The 17,483-nt window shown below is 46.0% G+C and overlaps 2 protein-coding genes across 9 annotated transcripts in view; one reads left to right on the forward strand and one right to left on the reverse strand.

The window, feature by feature from the left end:
- The window catches only part of tep1 (telomerase-associated protein 1), a 34,739-nt gene extending 24,495 nt beyond the window's left edge, over positions 1-10,244 (reverse strand). For 2 of the 6 annotated variants that reach the window (XM_079751017.1, XM_079751021.1), the window contains exons 1-12: positions 9,852-9,967; positions 8,592-9,119; positions 7,954-8,142; positions 7,348-7,491; positions 6,187-6,351; positions 5,416-5,550; positions 4,703-4,774; positions 4,353-4,477; positions 3,865-4,022; positions 2,729-2,838; positions 1,866-1,944; positions 972-1,164 (exon numbers count right to left, since the gene is read on the reverse strand). In XM_079751017.1, coding sequence (XP_079607143.1) covers positions 972-1,164; positions 1,866-1,944; positions 2,729-2,838; positions 3,865-4,022; positions 4,353-4,477; positions 4,703-4,774; positions 5,416-5,550; positions 6,187-6,351; positions 7,348-7,491; positions 7,954-8,142; positions 8,592-9,113 — 1,892 coding nt within the window. In that variant the 5' untranslated portion in view covers positions 9,114-9,119; positions 9,852-9,967. Of the gene's footprint in view, positions 1-971; positions 1,165-1,865; positions 1,945-2,728; positions 2,839-3,809; positions 4,023-4,352; positions 4,478-4,702; positions 4,775-5,415; positions 5,551-6,186; positions 6,352-7,347; positions 7,492-7,953; positions 8,143-8,591; positions 9,120-9,784; positions 9,968-10,190 lie in introns of those variants that run through there. The other 4 variants (XM_079751019.1, XM_079751020.1, XM_079751018.1 and 1 more) reach the window with 4 other exon arrangements.
- Positions 9,888-16,305, forward strand: LOC307086024 (uncharacterized protein). 3 transcript variants are annotated; one of them, XM_079751039.1, is made up of 6 exons: positions 9,888-10,016; positions 10,491-11,093; positions 12,169-12,264; positions 12,499-12,604; positions 13,046-13,148; positions 13,637-16,305. In XM_079751039.1, the coding sequence occupies exons 2-5, from the start codon at positions 10,571-10,573 to the stop codon at positions 13,101-13,103; spliced, it is 783 nt and encodes a 260-aa protein (XP_079607165.1). In that variant the 5' UTR covers positions 9,888-10,016; positions 10,491-10,570; the 3' UTR covers positions 13,104-13,148; positions 13,637-16,305. The 3 variants fall into 3 exon arrangements, with proteins under 3 accessions (XP_079607165.1, XP_079607164.1, XP_079607166.1); XM_079751038.1 differs by lacking the exon at positions 9,888-10,016 and having other exon boundaries at positions 10,273-11,093; XM_079751040.1 differs by lacking the exon at positions 9,888-10,016 and having other exon boundaries at positions 10,273-11,093; positions 14,655-16,305.
- The last annotated feature ends 1,178 nt before the right edge of the window (positions 16,306-17,483 follow it).

The following is a 17,483-nucleotide window of genomic DNA, read 5'->3' on the forward strand; positions in this document are numbered from 1 at the left end:
GTAGAGGGGCAGACAGACACACAGACAGACAGGTAGAGGGGCAGACAGACACACAGACAGGCAGGTAGAGGGGCAGACAGACACACAGACAGGCAGACAGACACACAGACAGATAGAGGGGCAGACAGACACACAGACAGATAGAGGGCAGACAGACAGGCAGATAGAGGGGCAGACAGACACACAGACAGACAGGTAGAGGAGGAGACAGACACACAGACGGACACACAGACAGCCAGGTAGAGGGGCAGACAGACACACAGACAGACAGGCAGATAGAGGGGCAGACAGACAGGTAGAGGGACAGACAGACAGACAGACAGACAGACAGAGGGGCAGACAGACACACAGACAGACAGACAGACGGGCAGGCAGACAGACAGATAGAGGGGCAGGCAGACAGACAGCCAGATAGAGGGGCAGACAGACAGACGGACAGACAGACAGACAGACAGATAGAGGGGCAGACGGGCAGACAGTCAATTGAGGTTGGGAAGACAGACAGACATACAAATGAAAAAGTGGACATTTGGTATGGTTACCAGGATTTCACACTCACATAACTTGAAATAAACATTCAAAGTGACCCTCAATTGAGAGCTACTTCGAATATTCGCCACAGTCAGACAGAAAAAACTGTTAGTTCATCATTATGAACCACATTCAAAGCATTGTGGCGTCGTCATGGAAACAACCAGTCAACCATCCTGGAGCACTTCAGACATTGCGTTGTTGGCGACGCATGACTCCAAATAGTAATATTGACGGTTCGAAATGAAAACCATCCCTTAAACGATGGAAATGCACTTTCGGAAATTGCAAAAGCCTCCGTTTTTTCCTAAATGACGGGGAGCGATAGAGAGAGACCTACTGGCCCGTGACAGAGAGAGACCTACTGGCCCGTGACAGAGAGAGACCTACTGGCCCGTGACAGAGAGAGACCTACTGGCCTGTGATAGAGAGAGACGTACTAGCCAGCGAGCAGCAGAGCCTTCTTGCGCATGTACAAGGTGTATATGAAGGGCACTGCTAGGGGCAGCCGCTGCTTGCCGCGGGGCGCCGTCTTCCAGCTGAACTTGCGGATGCGCTTGCTGATAGGATACTTCTTCAGGATCCCGAACAGGATCTGCTTGTCTGTGGGAGGAGCCTTCCTCTCCGCTAACGCTGGGGAGAAGAGAGGGGACAGGAGAGGAGAGAGGAGACAGGGGAGGGTCTACTGAAGTATGGACTCTTTTAATCTCAGAGGTCTTAGCTCAGCCTCGCTGAATGAGACGGTGGTCTTATAGACCAGTCATCAATTGTCATCAAGGACTTGGCGGACCACCTTGTATACAAAGGGTAAAACAATAGATGGATACACATGCAGGGGTGCAGCAAAGAGAGACAGCGCCCCCTTTATGCACCCTTATTACTGCGAGAAGGGCCAATGGGAAAAAGTCTGCAACACTGTTCATGCTCCCAGAGTGTTTGATGATTAGTGTTGATTTTTTTTGGTTATAAGCAGTGGAAAACATGATGATAACAAGCCACAATATTCTTTTACTGAACAATATTTATAGCAATATATATATTTTTCGATATCTATATTTTCTTGTCTATTTTGTAAATGTGTCTATTTCAAGAATAATATCCCAAGTACCCTCAGTTTGAAAGCACTGTTATGGACAATGAATATTCTACGAACATTTAATAAGTATTATTCTTATTATTTTCAAATTATTTTTTTATGTTGCGGTTTTATTTTGTATTAATATTGACTAGTTTGTAATTAGGCAGATGCGGATAGCGAAAGAGACGTACACTGAATTCAGATACAGGTCTTTCGGAAGGAGGTAGGCATCTAGTGTGTGTGGGGGTAAACTCACCGGCCTGTTTCAGCTCCACGATGACCTTGTACGCACTGAGGAACCGTAGGGGAAACTGTCTGCTCTGAACAACCGCGTTCTAAAACCAAAAGCATATTGTATCACCCATGTGATCCTTATAAAAGTACAAGGTGGCGACCATGCCAGATGTTTATCTCTGGGGAAACAGTGAATGATAAAAGATAAAGCAAACACATCGACTGAGTATGGGTCTAAAATATCATTTTTAAAAACATAAAAAAAATACTGCAATAGCAAGGTAAGAAATAACAGTATGACTTCTGCAACTCTCCATGCAAGAAATCACAGAAAAATTCAAATTCTCTCCCTGCAGTAGTAAGTAAAGCAACCCCATGTCACCCCCCTTGAGGATGAATGGATTTCCCTTCATAAAGCTAATGATTGGTAGGGCTGGGTATCGTGGCCAATTTCCTAAATCAAATCGATTTCGATTAATAAGGCTCTGAGTCGATTAATCACGATTTGATTCGATTCAATCTGCTCTTAAATAATGAAAAAGGCTCAACTGTGTTGCAAAATACAAATGTACTTTATTTTTCTCTTCACCTTATCAAAACAGGTTTTAAGTGCAAACTTGTAAATTGGACGAAAGTGTACTTGAACTACAACATTCCATCACTGCAAATTGCATTAAGGCATTGTTTATTAAAATGCAAAATAATAATGGTAACAAAAAATATATATATATATATATATATATATATATATATATATATATATATATATCGATCTCATGCCATATGAATCGATATTGCTAAAATGTTATAAAATCGAACCAAAATCGATTAAATCAAGTTTTTTACCCAGCCCTAATGATTGGTGAGTGGTCGGCCTTCTCTCACCTTATTGGTCAGCCGGTGGAGGATCTGCTGGTGATGTTGCTCGCTGATCCCCTGAGTGATCATGTTCCTCAGGTTCCGCAGCATGGCCATGAACGGCAGAGCCTTGTTGTCTGCAGAGCACATCAGACTCAATATAACAAGTGCTTGCATGGAGAAATATTGCATGTTTAAAACAAATTTAGACAAATGGATGAAATTAAACACAATGTTAGAGTGTGACCAAAGTCGAAGAACAAACTGAGATAATCCCTCTGGTGGGAGATTGGCTCAGTGTTTCCGATTGGCACAAATTTATATCAAAATGCTTTTTACTGTCAATCTTGCAGTAAATACTCCAAACCATGTTACACCAGAGAAGGCACTGTCCCTTCAATTAGATTTGTTGTTTATTTATTCTTTAATATGTGCATGCATGCATGCATGTATGCATGTATGTATGTATGTATGTATGTATGTATGTATGTATGTATGTATGTATGTATGTATGTATGTATGTATGTATGTATGTATGTATGTATGTATGTAAGCATGTATGCATGTATGCATGCATGTATGTATGTATGCATGCATGTATGTATGTATGCATGCATGTATGCATGCATACATGCATACATGCATACATACATACATACATACACATAGAATATGTGTATGTATGCACAAAGAATAAATAAACAATAACAAATCTAATTGAAGTGATAGTGCCTTCTCTGGTGTATGTATGTATACATACATACATACATACATACATACATACATACATACATACATACATACATACATACATACATACATACATACATACATACATACATACATACATACATACATACATACATACATACATACATACATACATACATACATACATACATACATACATACATACATACATACATACATACATACATACATGTATGTATGTATGTATGTATGTATGTATGTATGTATGTATGTATGTATGCATGCATGCATGTACACAATCACATACATACATGCATGCATACATGGATACATGCATGCATGCATGTATCCATGTATGCATGTATGCATGTGATTGTGCCCCTTTGCATCGGTGCACCTTTGTGTCTGTGTGCGTGGCCGTGCGGGCGTCCCCTCGTGTGTCTGGGACAGACCTATCAGCCGCTCCCAGGTGGCAGCCTTGTTGCCCTGCTGGCTGAGCAGCCGTTCCCAGGTCTCCGGCTGCTGCAGCCTCATACGCTGTCCGGCCTTCTCCCTGTCCCACTGCCCCTTCAGCCCGCTGTGGACGAACTGCTTCGCACTCGCAGGGTATCTAGAGGGCAGCGCAGGGACACAGATGAGCACGCTCGCACGCACGCACGCAGGATCAGCTCGCTCGCACGCACGCACGCACGCACGCACACACGCACGCACGCACGCACGCACACACACACGCTTCTAGACTTCCCCTGAAGTCCTCAGTAAATGGTTGTGGATGAAACCATGTTTTATGGCTTCAGAAGCTGATCCTGAATCAACTGAGCTACAGACATCTGGATGAGGCTCTCATGCAGGCTCAATGGCACGCATGGCACAAGATCAGTGAGTGAGTGAGTGAGTGAGTGAGTGAGTGAGTGAGTGAGTGAGTGAGTGAGTGTCTTACTTCTTTCCCAGTACAGCCATGACGTGCTGGGCCGGCTCTTTGATGTGGAGCCTTGCGATCATCTTCTTCATGTTGAATTCTTTCTGTTTCTTATCTACCACCGCGTGGGCTTTATCCCCATTCAGCTGTCGGGTGAAATGCAATCGTCATGCATCGCCGCTACAACTAAAAAATCTCATTAACAATCCCATGTTTTCTCCTGTTTGCATTCTGACCAATCTCGAATACGATGTATGAACTTCAACCTCAACCTCAAAATTCACATTAAATAAATTGCTGTGTTCAAAATTAAGAACGATAAATATTCAAGCTATGTCTACCTAACCATTGAGTAGAACGAATGGGCCCACCTTTTCTGTAAGGAGCTTTTCTTCCATGGAGAGCATCTTGGCCCAGCGGGCAATCTGCTCTGGGCTGTGTTTCTAGAGCCCAGGAGGAAGATCAGACACATCAGATAGGACCCTATTAGACTGTTTATACTTCCTGCCTTTCTCCTCAATAGCCAATGAGGCGCCAGAGTAATTGAACGCCATGCCGTGTCATGACAACAAGCCGATGTACACCACTTTATACCTGGATTCATATGTTTGATACATGTTAAGACTTAGGAATTTGTGGAAGGATCCTTGAGGTCGAAGCAATGCTTACATCCTTATCCATCACTTTATTGCTGAATTTATATTTTTTATACTTGTCAAGACTTAAAAATTTGTTGAAGGATCCTTGAGGTTGGAACAATGCATTAATCGTGATGCATCTCATTATCCTGACAACAGCCTCACTTTTTTTGATTATACAATGTTCGGATTGAGTCCAACGGTTCTCATGCATTCAGCTCGAAAGCAATGGCCAGCAGTCAAACAAATACATGAGAACATTGAAACCCAATCAAAACACAATTCAAAAGAGAATAGGGCGAGTTAAACAAGCTGATTGTAGCTTTAAACACCCCCACTGGTGCCAGCATACAAGGCCATGCACAGCACGCTGAAACAACCAAACATGGAACATGAAGTTAACAACAAGAGGACCCCAGTGTTTGACAGTTGGAGCATAAACATACCTTGGCTTTGGGTCTCTTGTTGGTTTTGCTGCGGTGTTTGCGTGTGTTGTACTTGGCCAACTGGTACTCGCTGAACTGCTTGAACTTGTCTGCCATGGCCTTCTTCAGACAGGCTGGCATGGAGCGACTGAAACACTGTAGAGAGAGAGAGAGAGAGAGAGAGGACTGGTTTTCGGGCGATTATTTTAAATAATGATGAGTCCATAGAACCACTCTCCTCCACTATTGCCCTATTGACGCAAGCATCCAAAGTTTCCTTTCTCTTAAATGGTGACATATTATACCACCAGGTGTGTCAGAAGAGGCAGATCTTCAAAACGGCTCGTAACAGCTAATCACACTCACACCTGGTGGAATAATATGTCCCCTTTAAATGATTTAGTCTACGGAGATACTTTGTGGCCAAAGCGCAAGTTGCAGAACATTTACACAGAAGTGAAATAAAAAAAAATAGCAAATAAATAAATTAAAGTTGGACATGAAATAAATTAATTAATGCTAGAAATGCAGAGGAGTCAGTGTGAAATAACACGTCTACAACAACTGAGGGGTGGGTGCGCCTCTTCATATTATTGGGATACATCATTTCAGCTCATTTTCAACAGAAGTCAGAAGTGAAGGTTGTGAGATTAAACTTCAAATTTCACAACAAAGGTTTAAGGAAATAGGTTCTCACTCACACACACACACACACACACACACGTTAGACGTGTCTGTGTACTTGTGACAACCAGTTCCCTTTACAAACTGCTTCGTGGTCGGAGTGTTTACCGTGCTGTAGAGGCGGGCCACTTCGAGCCAATCAGAGGGAAGCTGCACGGCGGCGCAATAATAGCGTCGCACGTGAGGCTTGGTGGCGGGCAGGAAGGCGGCCAGGGCCAACAGGAAGTTCGCCGTGATGCGGATGTTGAGTTCCTGCCGTGTGTAGACTGCCACCTGCCAGTGAGAGGAACACACGTGAGCTGAAGACACGTGAGTGAACTTCTGTTCCCGTTACTCCCGTCCCGAGAGTTGATGTCGCTTTTTTTTTCTCCTGCTATTTGTTGTTGTTGTTGTTGATTGAATCAGAATGATATTATAGTCAAGTATGTTTTTATGTCTATTATTATTTTATGTATTTAAGTTATGTCCCCTGATCTATGAAAACATATGATCGAGAGCCGCTGTCTGAGGCTTTGGGTTTCTATTCCTCACATCTATCAGGAAAGGAAAGTACATTTTACGGATGCAGCAGGATGCAAGAACAGAATCACTGAAGATATGGTCCCTACCATGCATACGGGCCTGGCGTGCATATTCTAGTTTTGTTGAAATACATTTTTAAGACCATTATTTGGTATTTTAGATATTGAATGACACAACACTTTACCATAAAGCATTACCTGTTCCCACACAGTGCAGTTTGAAGACAGACAGAAAGAGAGAGACAGACAGGCAGATGGATGGGCAGGCATACAAACCTACAGACAGACAGACGGAGAGACAAACCGACTGACGGTAAGGTGGGCAGACGGACATGCAAACCTACAGAGAGACAGACGGACAGACAAACAGAAAGATGGACGGACAGCCAGACAGACAGACAGACAGACAGATGGACAGACAGACAGACAGACAGACAGACAGACAGACAGACAGACAGACAGACAGCTAGACAGACAAAGATGGACAGACAGACAGATGGACGGACAGACAGAGAGACAGAGAGATGGACAGACAGACAGACAGACAGACAGACAGACAGACAGACAGACAGACAGACAGACAGAGATTGACAGACAGACAGCCAGAGAGACGGATGGACAGACAGAGAGACGGATAGACAGACAGACAGACAGACAGACAGACAGACAGAGATTGACAGACAGACAGAGAGATGGACGGACAGACAGACATACAGACAGACAGACAGAACAACCAATGAAGGAAGACCTTGAGGAGGAACTGGGGGTCCGAGGAGGAGATGTCCGTCGCCAAGGTAACGATGGTGGGCCAGACCCCCTCCAGCTCGCCCACGCTCTTCTGGGTGGTAGTCTTGCTTAGCAGGGAGCTGAACACGGCGTTCAGCAGCAGATACTGCAGTTGAGCGGAGGGGTCATTTCACAGCAGGTTGGATGTGGAAGGGAGCGTGGAGTTATTTATATTGGGTGTTGTTCGCCGTGTTTACACATCACATCACAACATCACGAGGCACGGCCTTATTACAGGGGACATTAGACACTAGTAATGAAATAGGCTGCACATCGATGGATCAACGCGGATGTGCCAGGGCGGAGGCAAAACGACAGCAACCACAAATTGTGCAGATATGATTAGGCGATTCGATTACAATTCTGCGCTCTCAATCATGAGCCACAAAGCAAATTAATGTAGCTGTATGTTACCAAAACAAAACAAATAAGGAAACATTTTAAGATCAGTAATCTGAAATGGGACGATGACAACACCGCAACCTGTGGAGACCTCAAAGAATATCAATATCCACTCTATTCCACTCCATGACACATGGAGAGTCGGTCTCAGGATATCCTCCCTTACCTTTTTATCATTCAATTCCGCCTCAACGTCTTTTTCCTGCTGGAGTTCGGGAAATTCCTCTGGCATGATGGCCAAAGTTTGATCCTGCTCCTGATTGGCCATTTCAATGCCGAGGACCGGACTCTCTGCAGTGATGTCATCAGCATCCACCTCATCATAGTCGCTGTCATCGTCGTCGTCAGAAGAAGACTGCAAATTCCAACATATTTGAGCTGAAAATAAATGCTCCAACCTCATGCATAGTTACTTAACAAACAACAAAACATTAACCCCCCTCCCTCCCTAGGTTTTCCCGCCATTGAGAAGCACCTGTGATTGACAGGCAAGATGTGTACCGAACCAATCAGGAAAGTGATGCCCTGATTGGTCAGAAATGAGTCTGGAGCAGTCTTAAATCGATATGCTCTCATACAGCGGCCGGCGCGGTCATCTCCATACAGATATTCTAACAGCGCATTTCAATCAATAATGGCTAAGGGATGGCGATGCCACTTCTTACAAACTACTTTAAACTTCCCCTTTAATTGCATAGTTTGCATTCGAGATCACGCATGCTTTTTCTCACCCAATAGATCACCAAAGAGGTACACAAAGTTAGGAAAAAAACAAATCACAAAACCAGCGGACGGAGAACGTACGGCTTCCAGGACAGAGCTGGGCTCCTGGGTGCTGGAGCACTGAGAGAACGTCACCCCTCCCCACGACAACTCCTCCTCCTCCTCCTCCTCCACCTCCTCCTCCTCCTCCTTCTCCTCGTGCCCCGGCGTGGGGAGACAGGAGGAGGGCGTGGGCAGGGGGGCGAAGCACCTGAGGAGCGCGCCGCCGCTCGTGTCCAGTGAGGCGCGGAGCAGGGGGCCGGGCTGGGCCGAGGCGGACGCCGTCTGGAGCAGCCTGTTCTGGGTGTTTAGCAGCGGGGAGGAGGCGGAGGAGGTGGAGGAGGCGGAGGAGGTGGAGAGGAGGCGGGCGGACGTGGTGGAGCTCAGCTGGGTGGGTTGGAGGGACGGGCAGAGGGAGAGGAGGGCAGAGGGGGCCGCTGAGGGCTGGTGCTGCGCTAGGAGCTTGTTCTCCAGGCGGGGAGGGAGGTAATTGGAGAGGAGGCTCCGCCCGGGAGACCGGTCGCGACCGGCCAGATCCGAAGGCATCAACGTCAGGCCCTTCATCGAAGACTGTGGGAGAAGCCACGGGGGGAATGAGTCAGAAGAGCAAAGAGCTGCGATCTCCTGGTCTAAATATAACAGACCAACAACAACAACAACAACACCACTCTCTATGGCGAACCCCCCCCCCCCCCACACACACACACTCCCTGTTCAGTTATTATATTACAAAGGGATAACTCGATTGGCAGCATTTCGTTGACTGTTTGCACAGGCTCTGTCTATTGGGTTGGACTGTGAGTGGTTGTGTGAACGGCTTCTAAGGTGATAAATGAGTGCAAAGTTTACATCCAATGGAGACTGGCCGGGGCAGTTCCAACGGCTTTGAAGAATCCATGAAAGATAAGGGAATTGTGTGTGGCTGGACAAAATCTAAAATATAGAGATTATTGCAGACTGCTAAAAATAGCTTAGACTCTAATATACTTGACAAGGCACTGCTGGACACAGGTTAGAGGTTATATACTCTATGCAAACACATCAATAAATAAAAGGTCCATGGTTAGAGCTATGCTATATGACATGCCATTGGGGCTAAACGTAGCAAACATAAATGCAATTAATACTTAAAAGATACCACTATAGGTGAATATTGTAATGTTGAACAGCACAGGTAAGCAAATCTGTGTCCCAGAATTATTTTTGCAAGTCAAACGTATCCTGGCATGACTCACGGTTGCCGAAGGCGTGGTTTTAGTAGTTCCTAGTCCGAATTCAACACGAACAGTAACGCAAACCTACCTCTTACAGTGGTGATCCTTTTTAAACTATCTTCCCTTTTGTTTTAGAACTTGCTTAGTAACAAGACAAGCTCCTGCTCGTTTAACTAAATATTATCAACAGTCATCTGCCTGGTCCATTGCGCAGCAGCAGCGACGCCTTGATAGGACAGCTGTATTGCGTACCGTAAGTACAGTCTAATTGACGCCATCACTTAATTGACCCAGAAACTTGCTTTAGTTACACAAACTTGCTTTATTAACAACAGTACAATTTACTTGCATTCACTTCACACGTGACTATAAAGAGTCAACAAATAAAAAAAAAAGCATGATAAAATGTCAAACGTTTCCAGCTCACCTTTTACAAACCGATTTATGGTTCACACGACGTTACCGTAGTTATCCCTACGTTGCGCAAAAGAGGAAGCAAATCGGCTTCATTTCCGCTGCAGTCGCGAGAACGGGGACGCCAAATAAAGAAAATGTTTAGAGAAAGGGACGATTGACGCCAGAGAGGGTTGAACTCAATACATAATACTAGGAATTAGTTTATACGAACATCGGCTATCCGAAGTTTTGAGTTAAAAAAAAAAAATCAAGAAGGTACACAGCCAGTTCGGGGTTAACACTGAGGCTGGCGAGTTCCCTTGTTCTGCAGTTCGCTTTTGAGGAAGCCCCTTCGTCCAGCCAGCTGGAATAGCTCATCGGTTAGCTGGTCAACGGCCGCCACCGCAAGAAATGGGGACGAGAGCCAGTCGTCTACAAGAAGACCCGGTGGTTCCCCCTGCCTTCGGTAAAGATGGACCCAGGCGGGAGTCCTACCGGAGACCCCGCTGTCCCAGGCCCACAAGTCTGGTGGTGGAGTTCTCTGGGAGTTTTGAGGACGCGGAGACCAATCAGAGCCGCTCGGAGGAAGGCAGTGATTCGGACATGGGACCGCAGGCAAGCGCTGACGGAAGCCCCGAAGATAACCACAGCCTTCCCTCCAGCGTCAGCCAAGCCTCGCCGGCGGATGACACCAGCGACGGGAGGCCGGGAGACGAAGGAAACCTCAGCCCACAGGCCGCTGATAATGCGGAACATCAACCCGGGGAGGAGACAGGCCGCATGGCTCACCGCACTTTTTCAGAGCGTCTCCCCGGGAATCGACACTCTTCTGGGCGCAGTGTCGCCACCAGATCCGCTCGGGTTCGGGGCATGCACCAGCGCCCCATGTCTGAGGCATGGATCGGCCTTTACCGAGTCAACAGCCGTCATGGCAGTAAGTACAAATGGATCCCACAGACCAGCACTGTCATGTTGACGTACATAACACATTTGCGGCAATGACTTTATATGTTTTTTCTACATGTGTAAAACCGGTGTACATTTGGCAGCGATTGAAATAGCAAATAGGTGTATCGTTTATGAAGTGTAGCTTACAGACAAATCTACAATATGATCTGGGGGTCATAGAAAAATCGACATGGACATTCTTGTACGGATAATCTCTTCTCGTGCTTGCAAGCTGACTGGGATCCCCCCGTGTTGACCCATTTTTACAACGTTCATGTGTGGCACTGGAGACATGCGAGCCCCCCCCCCCCCCTCATGTCAACAATGCCCGTAGAGACAACGGCGGTCGCCGTATAGTTAGTAGACGACATGCAGCATGTCATCGGTTAACGCTCGCAACCCATCCTCAATGCGGGATGTAAATGAAAATGGACTCGATTGTTTCAGGGAACAGAGAGTGTGTGGGGGGGGGGGGGGAGAGCGTTCGGTGCCGTACGTACTGACATTTGATACACAGTGTCATGGTGGACGCGTGAAAATTGAGATCCTGTACATGACAATGCCATGTGCAATCTCAAAGCACAACAGGACAATGTTGGGGCCGGGGGGTCTTTTCAAGCTCCCCGGCCCAGGGCAGCCCCCCGAGCTAGTGTTGGGGAAATGGGTCAGAAGCTTCACGTGCCTACTCGTTGCTGACAGTGGCACATGGACAGCAGCGATGCGTGGAGGAGAATGGGCATTATGTGGGGCAACAGCGCCGGTTCGCCCTCTCCCAGCCCATCTGTTACCGTTTACATCCCTTGCTGGCTATCCTGTCTGAGCTCCAAATGTCACAGCACGATATGAGAGTTCAAAATACCGTAACGCACCAACGCGTGTGTCCCAAGGTTGCGTTTCAGTCCCAATCCAAATCAAGCCTGGGTGGGGAGACGTTGCGCCCTTGCCAGCCACTGTTCAGGCCTGACTCCCTTCTTCGTGTATATCTTAAGGCTATGCCTTGCTGGCAGCTCTACCGGTGTGTTAATCTCAGCTCCATTGTTGTATCCTCTGCCTTTTGACAGACATTCGCTGTCCATTTTGCACCAAGCCTTTCCCCGGAGGGAGGATCGAGGATCACCTGTTGAGTTGCCTTACATCACCCCCGCTGCCGTACAACAGTACGTGACCCCTTTTTCTTCAACACACCATTGTTCATTTTTAAGCTCACTCCACCTGCCGTCACTTTAATTTGATTTGCACATCACTGAAGAGAAAAGGCTAATCTGAAAGCTCACAAACTGTTAATGTGTGTGTGTGTGTGTGTGTGTGTGTGTGTGTGTGTGTGTGTGTGTGTGTGTGTGTGTGTGTGTGTGTGTGTGTGTGTGTGTGTGTGTGTGTGTGTGTGCGTACAGCGGACGTGCTCAGTAAAGACAGTGGGGAGTGTTCCATCTGCCTGGAGGAGCTGGCCCAGGGCGAGACCATAGCCAGGCTGGCCTGCCTTTGCGTCTACCACAAGAGGTAAGCTGGACTTCCTCCTCTCAGACCTCACCAAAGCGCTAGCCGGATAACTCAGTTACAAGAAATGGCACGGATGGACGCATGCCTTGAAATACTGAGTGCAAGAGAGGGGTGGTTTCCACTGAAGTCCTTAGCAAAGGCATGATTGCAGATGGAAATCACACATAACTCATACATGAATCATAGGGTTGACCTAAGTAAATAAGCACAAATGATTCAATGTTTAGTTTCACTTTCAACCTTAGTATTCCTGAAGCTCATTATGTGAAATTGCAGTGGTTGAATGCAGGGGTTGAACCTCGGGGTAAACGCCCAAAACAAATTCATTGGCTCAAATGCCAATGAAACAGCCACAAAATGCATCCTCAATAACCTGTCTTCTTCCCCCAGACGGGGCTCTCAGATAACGTAAATCTAACTCGGTCTCTGTCTCCCCTCCAGTTGTATTGATTCCTGGTCCAAGGTGAAGCCATGCTGTCCCGAGCATCCCTTTGATTGACTTCCAGGTCGCTGATGACGTGCCCCAGTGACCTACCCCTCTCAGGTCTGTCAGTCTGACTGTCTGTCTGTCTGTCTGTCTGTCTGTCTGTCTGTCTGTCTGTCTGTCTGTCTGTCTGTCTGACTGACTGTCTGTCTGTCTGTCTGTCTGTCTGTCTGTATGGCTGTCTGAAAGACCTGTGTGCATACTACTAAATTATAAGTTCATAAGCCATTGGTTGGTGGTTAGTGAGGTCCCCCCTTCACTGTAAAGTGCTTTGGGTACCTTGAAAAGCGCTATATAAATGTAAGATATTATTATTATCAGTTGCTTTTTATTTTATATAAACGTAAAACGATTGGTGTTATACAAAACAGCCAAACACAGCGACTGCAGAACGAGCATCATAATCAGTGTTTTTTATTTGTTCAGTTGTAGAGCGAAAATCTCTCCTTCAGAGAGATATAAAGCATAGCCTAACAACGTTAAAACGTTAATAATCTTAAAATGTAAATTCATCTGACCGATATTCTTCTCACTTTCCATCCCCGTAGGATACAACACTGAATCCCAATACTGCAAGGAAAAAACGAAATACACATCTATACATCTATATATTATTTGCAAAGTACCCGCATAGAGTAACCGCCTATATTTCAACGACGACGCAGAGACCGGAAATGTCTGAAAGCCTGTTGGGGGGAACCCCGTCCCTTTCTGCCCCGTGTGGCCCCAAGGGGTCCACCCCCAGGGGTCCACCCCCAGGGGTCCACCCCCTGGGCTCCTATCATTAAACCAATGATCTCTCGGCCCGCGTGCCCGAGGCAGGGGCCGCAGGCAGGGGCGGAGAATCCACCTTAACGCAAAAGGATAGGATCTGCACCTCTTAATCTGATCTCGCCGCCGGGGAAAACGTGTCCGGCCAAAATTTGAATACAAGTGGCCGTGTTCCCCCAGGAGAGACCACGTCCAACGTGGCAGACGAAGACAGATGTTTTCCCTTTTTTTTTTTTTTCCCAAAGACCTCATTGACTCTGCCTCTCTCCCTGTATTTTATCCAGAGAGGCGTTTAGTTGTTTTGTATACCGTTTGCATCAACAAAGAAAGTATTGCTTCATATTCCGTTGAACGAATGTGGCTTTCCTTGGCTTTTTTCCGCTTATGAATTACGAATCCAGCATACTGGGTTGGCTGGCATAGACGGCGCGTTGCTTTTTGCCGGGTTTTTATTCCAGTTTTTTTTATTTTTCCGAAGAGCCCGAAAGGACGAGGGCCCGTGTGTGGGAACAGGGGGGGGGGCGCTGTTGTATTTAGGTGCTTACTGTTGTCACCTTTTTGAACACATTTCAGGGGTGGTGTTGCGGACGGACGGGGGGGCTAACTTAACCGTAGGTTGGTGGTTGCCGTCTACAGGTATTTGGTTGGCTAGCCTCTGGACAGGTGTTATCTTCGTGTGCTGGGCTGCCCCTGTGTTTGCTTCGGGTGCGTCTATTTCACGAAGGTGTGTTTTCGGGAGCTGTTTACGGCAGCAACACCAGTTTTCTTTTCTTTTTCTTTTTTTCCCCACCACAGCACTTTGGCTCCTTGGGACGGCTCTTCTGAAACAAGACCGCGCGTGATTCATGTGTGCCCGTGTGCAGAGGGTACGTTTATGACATTTGACAACGGGACGAGAAAGGGTCCCGCCGTCCCGAATATAACTTTGTATCCAAGACAGTGTGTATGTGTTTTTTTTATATGGGTTCATCCATAATGTGGCCCCACAAGCCTGTTGCTTTGAAAGTTCCCTCTTCTTTGTTAGAGACATATATATATATACTTTTTTTTTTGGGTAATGCTAGGGTTAATACATTTGCCGTTGTTGGAAGGCAACGGGGAAACAAACAAGGCCCACTGAGCTTATTTTTATTTTTTTTACTTTGATGAAAGAATGTGTTTCTCTCTCTCGATATCCCCCTGACACCATTTCCCTTTCTCTCTCCGTCGCTGTCTCGCTGTCCATTGTTTTGGACTCTTGAGTCGCCATTGGACCATCTGTTTCAAGGAAAGCTCATCGAGGTGGGCCGAGAGGGATTTGGTCGCAAGGGGAGGGACATATTTATTCCCCATGACAGCTGCCCCCCCAGTTCACCGTAGGCTGTGGGACAGCCACATGCCTCTTGTTTTAACCCCCTCTTTCCTCCGCCCCGTTTCGTTAAAATCCCCCCAAAACATTTCCTGTTCATGATGGTCATTACTAAATGCATTTCAGTGGCTTCTACCGCCGCCATTGCCAGTCATGTGTTTTCGCGCTGGTGCAGTGGGTCGGGGTTAAGAATGGTATTTGTGGATTATTTTGGGACGGGTTGGACCAAGCGACTTGGGACAGACAGATTAATTAAACCTGGGCGGGTTGGCCGTTGCAGGAAGGCCCCCAGCCACTCCCAAACCCGTGTGGGGGACCCCACAGTAGGATAGGCGTTTGTGGGAATGTCGCTGGTCGCTCCAACGGTTGGCTCTGTGCAGGTTTCCTTATGGGCTGTGGGTTTGTTGTCGGAGGTGCTATGACTTGTTCTGCCAGTAGAGGGCAGCCCTGTGCATGCTTTTCCTATTGTATTAAATCAGAGGAATAATGCCAAAAGTGTGTGTGTGTGTGTGTGTGTGTGTGTCGGGCTGGGTGTGTTTTGAATCAGCAATAGTGTGAAAGACTTTCATTGATCATTAGATGTTACATTGTGGTGATAATAATGTTGTATACTATGAGGGGGTGATTTTGGGTTGGATTGTCAATCAAAACAAAGAGACGGTCTAAATCCCCATACCATACTTGGAGATTTCAGATTTCAGCAACCTCTAAAGCTGTGGTAGAATACCTCTGTTTTTCTGTACCAATGCTAACTATACAAGCGCCCTGTGTAAACTCACTCCAACCAACCAAGATTTCCTTTCACTGAGGAAACAAAACCTTTCATTGCTGCCCTATGCTTTTGTGACCAGTATTCAAATAAAATGGAATTGGGGGGGGGGGCGGTTGATGAGTCCCTCACAGAGACAATTCCCCGAAGATATGAACAATCTGCCCCCTCGCTGGTTCGGAAACAAATTGAGTTTTATTTATTAAAATGTAAATATGTAATGCAATTTGAAAAACAAACATGCTCGGTCCTTGTCTGTTCTAATATACGGTTTCTAAGCTCCGATCTTTTGTATGTCTCAGAAGTTGTTTTTATATGTATTTTTTACAATAAATATATTGTGTCACGCTTGTTTTCGAGTCTGCTTTGTGCATAACAATTTTTAATTTTATTTTTTCTCCTTAACAGAGCATAAGCCTACAAAAAGCCTAAATTTCTTCTGTCCATTCCTCTGTCTGACTGGCAGCCTAAATGGAACTTAATCGCTTAATGGCCATGTTGGAGAATTTGATGGGAAAACCTTGAATCGAAGAAACCATGGTTTCAAACCCAGCTCACTAATATGGATGCACAGTGAAAAATGTCTATTGCATTCCATCTGTAACTGGGGCATCTTTCTCTGCCAACTCTCCCCCTCCTGCACTAATCCACTCTCCCTTCTGTCTTCCACTCTTTCCTTTATCTCTTCTCCAATCCTCCCTTCTCCCCTCTGTGAGCAACTTTCACATCTGTGTGCTTGATGTATATGGAAAAGATGTGTATATAATTCAAGATGTCTTACAGCGTCAACATCTGCCATGTTTCCTTATTCCTTACTCTCAAACGGAAACTACGCTTTACACATCGTGTTTTTAGATCACTGAAGCAGGTGTCAGGTGCTTCGGTGCTGTTCTGTTTGTGCGGTGCTAATGTGCTTTGTGTTTTCACGAAGCAAAAAGCCACCTGTGGTTACATTTCCCATCAGCCACGAGTACAAGGCATGCAGAGAACCAACTCTAAATGCCATGAGGTGAGGGTTGAAAACATCAACAGTGGGTGTTCTCTGCAGGTATTGTTTGAAATAAACCATGTATGCAATGCATGTAGGTCTAGCTACAGACACATCTTTAGGGAAACCGTGAAGTGTTTGTGTGTAGTGCACAGCCAGAACCCTACTATATGCATGGTTTTGGTTTAACTAATGTTCAAGGATGTAAATACTTGACCTGAGTTTTTTATCCTATGCAGATGGTAGTTGCCATGTTGGCACTGTGGCGTCCTTCTATGACAACACTGTTTATCGCCTTAGCCTCAGCACAAGGTCACACTCTCACACATTATTTTCGATTTTTTTTTCCTTATTGTAAAACCAGTATCAGATTGTCAATATTTTGTTGGACATGAAAGTCTTTTCAATTTCATCACATTTTTGCAGGTTTTATTGCCCGTGGGGTCTATTTATATATATTGTATATCATTGGGTTTTGGATAAATAAGAAAAGCCAAATTTGCAGACAAAAAACGTATA

The sequence above is a fragment of the Pollachius pollachius genome (assembly GCF_949987615.1).
Source record: "Pollachius pollachius genome assembly, chromosome: 14".
NCBI classification, from domain to species: Eukaryota; Metazoa; Chordata; class Actinopteri; order Gadiformes; family Gadidae; genus Pollachius; species Pollachius pollachius.